Raw genomic sequence first — 9,373 nt, forward strand, 5'->3', positions numbered from 1 at the left:
ATTTAATAATGGCAACCATTATCATCGTCTCCAAAAATACACAGGTGCACCGGAATAAGCCATATTTAACAAGGATTTTTTTAATTTTAAATTAAAAAAATAACTATTTTCCAAAAATAAAATACGACTTATTCCTGTGTACTCTCATGTACTCTGGAAATGATGATAATGGTTACCATTGTTAACTTTCTAAACTCAATCTGATATATTTGAAGTGAAGTTCGTCGAGGTGCGACGAACTTGCCCAATTGCCAAAAAAAATCGTATTTAGGAAATTAAAATTCAAAAATCATGTTTGAGAAAATAATAATTTTTTATTTTATTTTAGTGAGAAAACCATTATTATTCAGTAAATATTCTGTGAATATAAAATAAGAATTGTTTTACTAACTTAAAAAGTTATTCCTGCCTTTAATAATAAAGTCTTAATTTTTTTTAAAATCAAATAAACTAAACCAATCCAAATAGCAATAGTTTGGATTGGATCGAATCAGATTTAAAAATAAAATCAAATGGATTCAATCCAAATACAACAAATTATATATTTCGAATCATATTATTTTTCTTTTAAAACCTATCCAAACACCTCTTGCTGTACAACTTACTTATGATTTCTGGTACATGATTACTGCTAATTATTCTATTTACTGGCCCACTTTTTTATTCTAATTCAAAAAAAGTGTTGTAATTATTGATGTTGTTCAACTGGATTAAATTTTCATGCAGTGTCTCTCCCAGGCTATGAATTATTAGAAACAAAGCACACTGTATGAAACAAATGGTACAAAACATTGGTGTTCATACGAAGAGGAAGTTGTTTGTTTTGTGGTGGTTGTTTTGTTTTGACAATGTCTTTCTACATGTTTGTTTTTTTTAAGAATCTGTTGTAAATATCTTGTGACAAGTTATTTATTTTTTTAATAGCAATACCGAAGGAAAACATTTAATTAATCGTAGGATATTTGTCTCATCGCCTCCTTTTGGATCGAGTATGTTAACAACAATCTAAAAAAATAGATTAAAGAGACGGGAAATTGACTTGCAAATGTGATTCCATTTTTAGGAACGGAAATGTCAACAATAGCTTTTGGGAACGGGAGCTTCGCCCAACAAAACCCCATGCTTCAAGAGTTCCTTTTTGCCAGCACTTTCTTTCTCCACCTAAGAGTCACTTTGTCAGTATTTGGGACTACTATCCCAGGATATTCGCAATGTAAAATAATATTTCACGTACATCCAATTATATATTACAACTTCAATATAAAATAATTATTTCTCACACTTATTACATGAACAGTAAATTAATATCCTAAAATTGGATATTATTGAATAATTATATATAATAATATTTTACTATATCAATGCATTAAAATTAAAATGTGTAATTTATATAATATCTTTTAACTAGACGACAATTAGCAGGCTTGTTCAATTTTGTGCAGACCAAGAATATAGCTATCACTACAAGAAAAATCACTTTTAGCGGCCATTTATTTTGTTTTTAGCGGCAATAAAAATAGCTGCTAATACATTTACCGGCAGTTAGACATTAGCCGTCTTATGCTTCGTCGCTAAAAGGTTTTAATGGCAATTATAATATTTGCCGGTAAAGACCTTTTTAATGGCCGCAAAAAGTATATAACTTTTAGCAACCATTTTCTTGGCAATTTATATGGCCACCAAAAGTAATTCTAAGATTGCAATGTTATTCACTTTTAGTAGCCATTACTATTGCCGCCAAAACCTATTTTACCAACAATTTATATGGCCACTAAAAATTATTCTAAAATTATAATGTTATTCACTTTTTGTTGTCATTACTATTTCTACTAAAATCTTAAGACTTTTTTTAGTTATATTATACTCATTTTCTTAGAAGCAACTAACTATTTTTTTCCTAGAATCTCAATTATTTTTGTCAACAATTATTATCATTATGCATAATATAAACATACTGAAATTAATTACTACAAAATGAGATATTTCATTAAACTCAAATATTGGTACATAAATTTCTCTTAAAAAGTAATAAATAATGTTATAAATCTAAACAACAAAAAATACGACGAGCCTATAATTATGCTAAAAGTAATATTATAAACATTATAGTCACCAAACACATTGACAGAGTAATAATGTTAACTTCAAAATGAAATATTATGCTACAAAATGGTAAACTTGGCATCTTTAGACTCAAGGAAAGGCCAAAGCTTCACCAGGTTTAGAATCAATAGCCATGTCCATGCAAGCAACAAAGAAGTGTTGATGAATCAGAGCATATAGACTTGGAGCAATCATGGTTCCATATTTTTAAAGCTCTCCAGGCATCAATGCTCATAAGCTGAGAATTCCAATAAGCTTAACTTCGGCTTCAATCTTTCCATCCTGGAGCAACAAAAACCATCACTTTCAATAATGTTTAAAGAGTGGTCACTTGATATTAGTGAATTTGTGCAACAAGAAAAAAAGCAAATCAAACTGTGATATTCTACTTGCCTGATAAAAATGCCAAAAAAATGCATACTCATAGTTAGCCACCGTGCATAGAAACGACACTGAAAGCTTTCTAGACCTTCGAACTTTTGCTAAGCCAATTTTCCAGTCTTGATGCTTCCAAAGAATTCCATGATCCTCTTCATGCAAACATACACAAAGATAGGAATAAAAAAAGTGCCAACATAAATTTATAAGCTTTTGAGTCTGCAATAAACACCAATAAATTACACTAAAAAGGTAGGAATGAAAGAAGTGCCAACATACACAAAGATGTTTTCAAGAGAATAAATGAGACATTTGAAATTTGTTAATATAAATAAAGATCATTCATCTAATGCATTTATCCGTTAAGTTCCTAGAACACAGAAGTACACTTGTTATTACCTGATAATAGAATTTCAGTTCCTCTTGACTGCTAATAATTTCTATGTCAGAATTTCTGGCAGATCCATTTCCAAAATCAAGAAACAATGATTGTCCTAGAAAGTCTTCCAATAGTGGACTTTGTATGTGCTCCATCTTTATATATATATACAAAATGAGTGTCTAAAAAGTGTAAGGTCTAATTTTTCACTTAAAACTATTTAGTTCAAATATAGTTCTATTCTTATTTTTGTAGTAGTCTTAGCAATTTTTACTTGATTGATTAAAGAAACTTTTAACTTCAAAGTTTGAACAAATATATACTATATACATGCATGATTAAATTGAATTCAGGTTTATTATCTAACCAGCTTTCATTCTTTTTCACTCTTACACAAGGATTGATATTATTTTCAAAGTTGTAGAAATATATGTTGTGTCATAAAATGAATTCTATTTTTTATTCAATTATTGCAACGTTGTAGAAATATATTTGAAGTTCAATGATTAGGTACTTTATCCTATGTAGCATATATCTATCTGTTCAACGCTTCACTAAAGGGATGAAGCTTACTAGCTAGAATGTGCAATTTAGTACTTTTCCTCTTTCAAACATGGAAATTAAATGATGATATATAATTATATATATGTTCATGTCCTTGATAGTTGTACTTTGATTTTACCTTTGTAGAGATAAAATACTTTATTTCTGTTTCTGGAAACACAAATAGCCTAAAGAATTAAAAAATACACCAAATCAATCAAATTTAAAGAAACACGAGTCCAATGCTAACAATGGTTATAAGGTTAATGACAGAGTCAATTCATACATATCATTAATCACTTTGTCTTCTGAAAAAGCAAGTTACTTTGCTCAAACCCAAAATGGAACAAATATCAGAGAAAACAAATTACCTGCAATATAACTAGGATGCAATTGGAAAAAAAAAAAGAAGAGAAGGGGATTTTAAAAGTAGCATAAGGTGAAATGAAAGAGATTAATAACCTGCCACTGAAGATACTCCATCATTGATAATTTTACGTTCGTCTTCTTGTTGGCTTCAAAGAAAAAAGGGGTATCATATAAATTGATTATTAACCAAAGCACATTTACAAATAATGCACTTAAAAAATTAAAATTTTGTTATAAATCAAACAAAACAAACAACAAAATTTTTTATCTCAATATAAACTATGACTCAATAAAATTTTCCATTTTGTTTGTTCACTTTTGGACATGGTAATTGATATTTCCATCAAAACATTAGCTACAAATTGCAGCTTAAAAAAATAATTCGACCCCCTCCAGTCATCAGAATTTACTTACAAAAAGAACAGACTTGTTGAAGTGCTGTCACCCCTTTGTCAGTACAACCTGCAACAACCTTTATCTTTGAGCAGTTGAGTTTTCTTTTCATTAACAAATTTGCCAAGTGAACCTTCTACTATACTGCATTGAGAAAAGAGTACAAGAGCAAGAAGTGGATTAGTTAACTAAACAAATTCAGAAAGATAATTCAATAAAACATACTTTTAACATGCAATTTAAAAAACAAGTAATAGGTCATGGATTTATCATAGACATCATACTAATGTACAAAAGAGAGTGAATTTTGTAACATTAAAGCCCAATTTGCTCATTTCTTAAGTCCGCAATAAGGGAAAAATGCTCTTGCCTTTGAACGGTACTCAATCCTGGTTGCTTTTGCCACCCATCAAAAGATGCCCCGTGGTATGAAAGAACAATTTTGAAAGTCACTCGCCCACCTTCCATGGCGATCTTCAGATGAAACACTTTCCAACTTAGTCTCATCAGAAAGTGCTGGAATTCTAGTATCATTATGATCAAGAACTGTCTGTTAGAAAGTCATAAATCAAGACAATAAACACACAAATACTTGAAGATAATCAATCGCGCATACATAATCATGCATGATCTTCAAGAAGCACATAGCATCAAAGTGTATCAAACCTCAAAGGAAAATGTTCTTCTAAGTTGAACCACCTTGAGCTGGGAAAAAAAGAAAAAGAAAAATGTTCTTCCTTCTTTTTTCTCTTTCTCTTCTTTTTCTTTGTTGATCAAAGTCAAATAGAATTATGCAAAATCCCTTGAATCAAGGTACTCCTCTTCATCCAACAATTTCTATGCTAGCTAAAATGCATTGTAAATTACATGTTTACCTATTTCTTTCAAAAGCTGATTTTCTTTTTTATTTTTCATTTTCATTTTCAATTTCTCCCTCACTTCAAAGTCTTCCTTAGTTGTCATTCCACTCAAACTAAGATTCATAAATATAACAAACAAAAGCATTTGGTGGAGCAATAGTAATAAACATGTGTGAGAAAAGAGAATAGTACCGGTGATGTGGTAAGCTCAACACAGCAACTAGAAGAAAAACAAGAAATCGGCGAGAATGCAGTAGTAAGAGGAGCTGCCATTGGAGAAAAAGAGAACAAACTGAAATATAAAAAAATCAAAATAATTAGGAAGATTCACGTTATTATAACCTAATTTCATAACAAATTTGGCCGTTCACTAAGCTTCAACGTTAAAACGACGAACAATTGCGATCGGAAGCTATGATCTCCACCGCTTTCGGAGTAGTTGGAGAAGGTGTAGTTGTTGCCGAAATCCACAGCTACAAGTTGTCAGCAATTCTACTCAGAAGGATGATGCAGCAACAGAGGCTCTGGAACTGGAGGACGTTGGCGATGGTGGATCTGAGACAACTGAGGTGGAGAATAGATGAAACATAAATCGAGATGCAGTTTGAATGAGTGGAAAAGAGTAATTGGCGGTGGCAAGGCCTACGGCGGCGGTAATCGGCGATGGAAGGAAGTGAGTTCGACGGAAGAGAGTTTTGTGGCTTTACCCAGGGCATGAACTTTTTACCCAGAAACATGAACATAGCTTTTTTATTTTCTCTTTTTTTTTTCAATCAATTTACTTTAAGAACACCTTTTACCGGTAATAATATTAATGGCCGTTATTAATTTTGAAAAAATTAAAAATAAAAGTACAAAGATAATAATTTAGTGGCAATAATAATTACCATTATAACATATATTAATAATGACAAATATATAATGGCCACAAAAACATAGGTTAAATTAAAAAAATAGTAACCATTGTATTATGGCCGCTAAAATTTTTTCGCTAAAAATGATTTTTGTTGTAGTGTACGGTGCTATGTACGTATGACCTAAGTTCCTACATTAAATTATAAGGTATACCAATTTTGATGATCCTTTACTCATAAGCTTATTTTGTGATTGATTTCATTTTGTTTGAAATTTATTTTATTTTATTTTTTCGTGCAAAAGAAGTAATATATGATGGGCAGATCAATGGAGAATGTTGGATCTGAGTTCGAAGATTTTGAGACAGTGGTGATACTATTTTACTTTAAGATCCTAAAGAAGATTCATGCATGATGATTTGATGAAAAGATAAAAACAATATATCTTTTTCACTAATGACTGCGAATTTCAATTTTTAAAGATTGTACGTAAAATTGTGTTGCAAAATCCCTTATAGAATTAAATAAAACATGTGTTGGTCTTTCCTTTGTAAATATGTAATACTAATGTCTCAACTCTAAAGCTATAAATAAAAGTCAAGTCATATAGATACATTCTTATAGTATGTATTAAAGTTAACAAAAATAATACAAAAATACAGTGAATAAGTGGAACTTAATGAAATGATTGGATTTGAAATTTATTCTAAAATTTTTGTAATTTGTTCTTTCGTATGATACATTCTTTGTATGAGAAATACGTAAAATATGAAAAAAATCTTTGCCTAAATCATAAAAAATTTTCTTTTTCCATTCCTGAACCATATGTTCATCATCAACTAACCAAAGATGCTTTCCAATTTTATCTGAATACTTAACATAAATTTTAATTTTATCTTTTATTATTTAAATATATTTTTATACATTTACTTATTTTTATTCCTTCTATCCTTCAATGATTCCACCACCTCCACCACAGCTAAAAACGCCACCACCACCATTGCTATCACTGGTGCTGCTGCTACCACCTTCACCATATTTATCTTTATCATCAAAAGATAAATTTTGTTGGAAGAAAGAGATGGATCTAAAGGTAATGCTTGAGAAAGTGAATCGCAAGGACTCCTTCAGCTGCAAGATATCTTGAATTCAAAAGAAAAGCATAAGTTATATGTACATTGCCCCAACTATTCTAGTTTATCATAAAAGTAACAAGAAATTTTTTGTATACAAACATGTTGTATATAGCAAACAAATTAAAAGAAAATGTAATTACCTACTCAAGAATCATAATAAAAAGTTTTGGTACTTTATTGACTTGATTTGATATTGTCATGGTTGTTATCACCACCTGTGCATATGAAATTAAAAAACCATCGAAATATGTAATGATTTTTGGCATGGCATTGGCAAGAGAAAGGAGCCATTGTTAGCACTAAAGCTATTTAGAGAATACATAAGATTAACAAATTTTATTGTAACACCCTACCATACAGAGTCTTATGCTTAAGTTATAATTCAGAGATGGCAAGGTATTACGACCTCTAAAACCAAAAATTTAGTACGTATAGTAGTATGAATAAGGATTTATAACTAGGAGCCTTTGTCAAAAAGGGGTAAACAAAAACCGCAACTCGAAAGCGTAACACTCCGATCGATAACGTAACGAGCAAAGGATAAGCTAACGCAAGATCATATATATAAAGAATGTCAAAAACAGGAATATCAAGACTCAAAATCCGGTTGCGAAGATAACCGGTCCGAGCATAGCAATATATACATATAATAAAATAAGGAAAATCCCAAGGAAAACCCAAAGGGACACAAATACAGAAACCTATTCTCCAAAATCTCCTATAAGAGGAGTCATCACAGTTTGTACTATTTAATGGAGATAAAAGTATCTAAACAAGATATATAAACCAAAACAGAGCCCCGAGAATAAAGATCTTCGCTAATCCAGAAGTCTCCAGCATGCCTCAGCGAGAAACCTCACATCCTGCATCTGAAAACCACAAAATCCGCATGAGTGAGAACCAGAGGTCCCCAGCATGGTGATAGCTTCCACATATATAATACATAATAATAGAGGAAAGCCGAAGGCAATCCTAGAACTTCCTCCAGATAATATCAGAGCTTATAAACAAGCTAAACCGTAAGTGGCAACTTACTAAAGGTCCTTCAGTCTAACTAATACTTCCCTTTCCAATTCCTTCAGACCTCCCAACCACCAGCAGGAGTATAATATAGCAAACGCAGTTATATCAGACAAGAGATATACAAATAAAAACAATTAAGGCATTTAGACAAATAGCAAGTAATATGCAGTCAAATAAGCAATCTCAAACAATTCACATAGAATGCATATGATGAATGCCTGTCCCTAGTGGCTGATGATATCATCTGTCGGTTATAGAGCCAACCCGACAAGTCCTGGTAGCTAACCATTGGACTGTCCCTCTGTGGCACATCCCCAACTCGAGTTATACTCATCATAAACTTGATCATAATCATGATCCATATCCATCACCCTCACTGGTGAATATTTACGGGGGCGAGCTCATCCGGGACTTTCACAGTGCCCGGCCACACTTACGACATAGGGTTAACAGAGCTTCGAGTCTCAACCTGGAGCACGTGGTGGCTAGCCACTGCTTCCTCCCAGGGAAACCCTCATCTCCGATAGTGGAAGTGCAAACATTCACAATTCATTCAACAGCATATATGCATTTATACTTAGCCATAATCATGGCTCCGCCGTAACATGGCAATACTCTAGCCATCTGGCTCACAGTTAAATCCATAACCAGCCAATTCATTAACAATTACAGCCCTTCGGCCCATGGCATAACAAGCACTTCCACCGCCATCCTCCACATCTCACATAATCATCTTTGATCCTCATTGATCAATCATTTTTCCCTTGCTTCACTCGCAAGTTACCACATTCGCTAGCCCCTCTTCTCATGCTAGGCATATCATAATGATTTAAGACACAAATGGTGAGATCGGAGGCTTAGAAGTATGAAATTTGGCTTTTAAAACTCAAACATCAACTTTGGGATGAAAACAGGGCCACGCGTACGCGCACTCCACGCGCACGCGCGGATGGCCAAAAACTCATCGACGCGAAAGCGTCAGCCACGCGTACGCGTGGGTGCTCTTGCGCCCCAGGCACAAAACTGGCACAACTTTGGCACAACTCTCGGAAAAATGGCTGGGCATTTGGTGCAGCGCATCGACGCGCTCGCGCACACCGCGCGCACGCATGGATGGTGCTTTCTTGAAGAACGGCGCGTACGCGCCAGGTGTGCCTACGCGCCGAGGGTCATTCTGCTAAAAATTTTCTAAGTTAAAAACTGCAGAATTCACAGATTCAACCCCCAATCTTCCGACAGACATAACTTTCTCATTTTAAATCGTTTTTCACCCGTTTTTCGAACGGCATGGACATCCCGGATCCAATTTCATTTCTAAATAGATTTGGCACAAAT

At 33.0% G+C, this 9,373-nt stretch overlaps 1 protein-coding gene across 6 annotated transcripts; it reads right to left on the minus strand.

The window, feature by feature from the left end:
• Positions 1-1,964: 1,964 nt before the first annotated feature.
• Positions 1,965-5,810, minus strand: LOC112743762 (uncharacterized). 6 transcript variants are annotated; one of them, XM_072214640.1, is made up of 8 exons: positions 5,423-5,810; positions 5,218-5,317; positions 4,536-4,689; positions 4,187-4,309; positions 3,866-3,918; positions 2,881-3,015; positions 2,497-2,633; positions 1,965-2,385 (listed from the first exon to the last, which is right to left on the minus strand). In XM_072214640.1, exons 4-7 carry the CDS (start codon positions 4,275-4,277, stop codon positions 2,586-2,588), a joined length of 327 nt encoding a protein of 108 aa, XP_072070741.1. In that variant the 5' UTR covers positions 4,278-4,309; positions 4,536-4,689; positions 5,218-5,317; positions 5,423-5,810; the 3' UTR covers positions 1,965-2,385; positions 2,497-2,585. The 6 variants fall into 6 exon arrangements, 3 of the variants coding, with proteins under 3 accessions (XP_072070741.1, XP_072070743.1, XP_072070742.1); XM_072214642.1 differs by having other exon boundaries at positions 4,782-5,317; positions 5,423-5,783; XR_011871102.1 differs by lacking the exon at positions 2,881-3,015.
• Positions 5,811-9,373: the final 3,563 nt, after the last annotated feature.

Source organism: Arachis hypogaea, chromosome 14, assembly GCF_003086295.3.
Source record: "Arachis hypogaea cultivar Tifrunner chromosome 14, arahy.Tifrunner.gnm2.J5K5, whole genome shotgun sequence".
Taxonomy (NCBI): Eukaryota; Viridiplantae; Streptophyta; class Magnoliopsida; order Fabales; family Fabaceae; genus Arachis; species Arachis hypogaea.

Bases quoted from the DNA above. Each gene is read 5' to 3' on its own strand.
- LOC112743762 (XM_072214640.1), bottom strand. From the start codon at position 4,277: ATGAAAAGAAAACTCAACTGCTCAAAGATAAAGGTTGTTGCAGGTTGT. The intron at 3,919-4,186 runs GTAAGTAAATTC...TTTTCTTTGAAG, and splicing joins TCAACAAGTCTGTTCTTTTT to CCAACAAGAAGACGAACGTA. The intron at 2,634-2,880 runs GTAATAACAAGT...GTTTGCATGAAG, and splicing joins AACTGAAATTCTATTATCAG to AGGATCATGGAATTCTTTGG.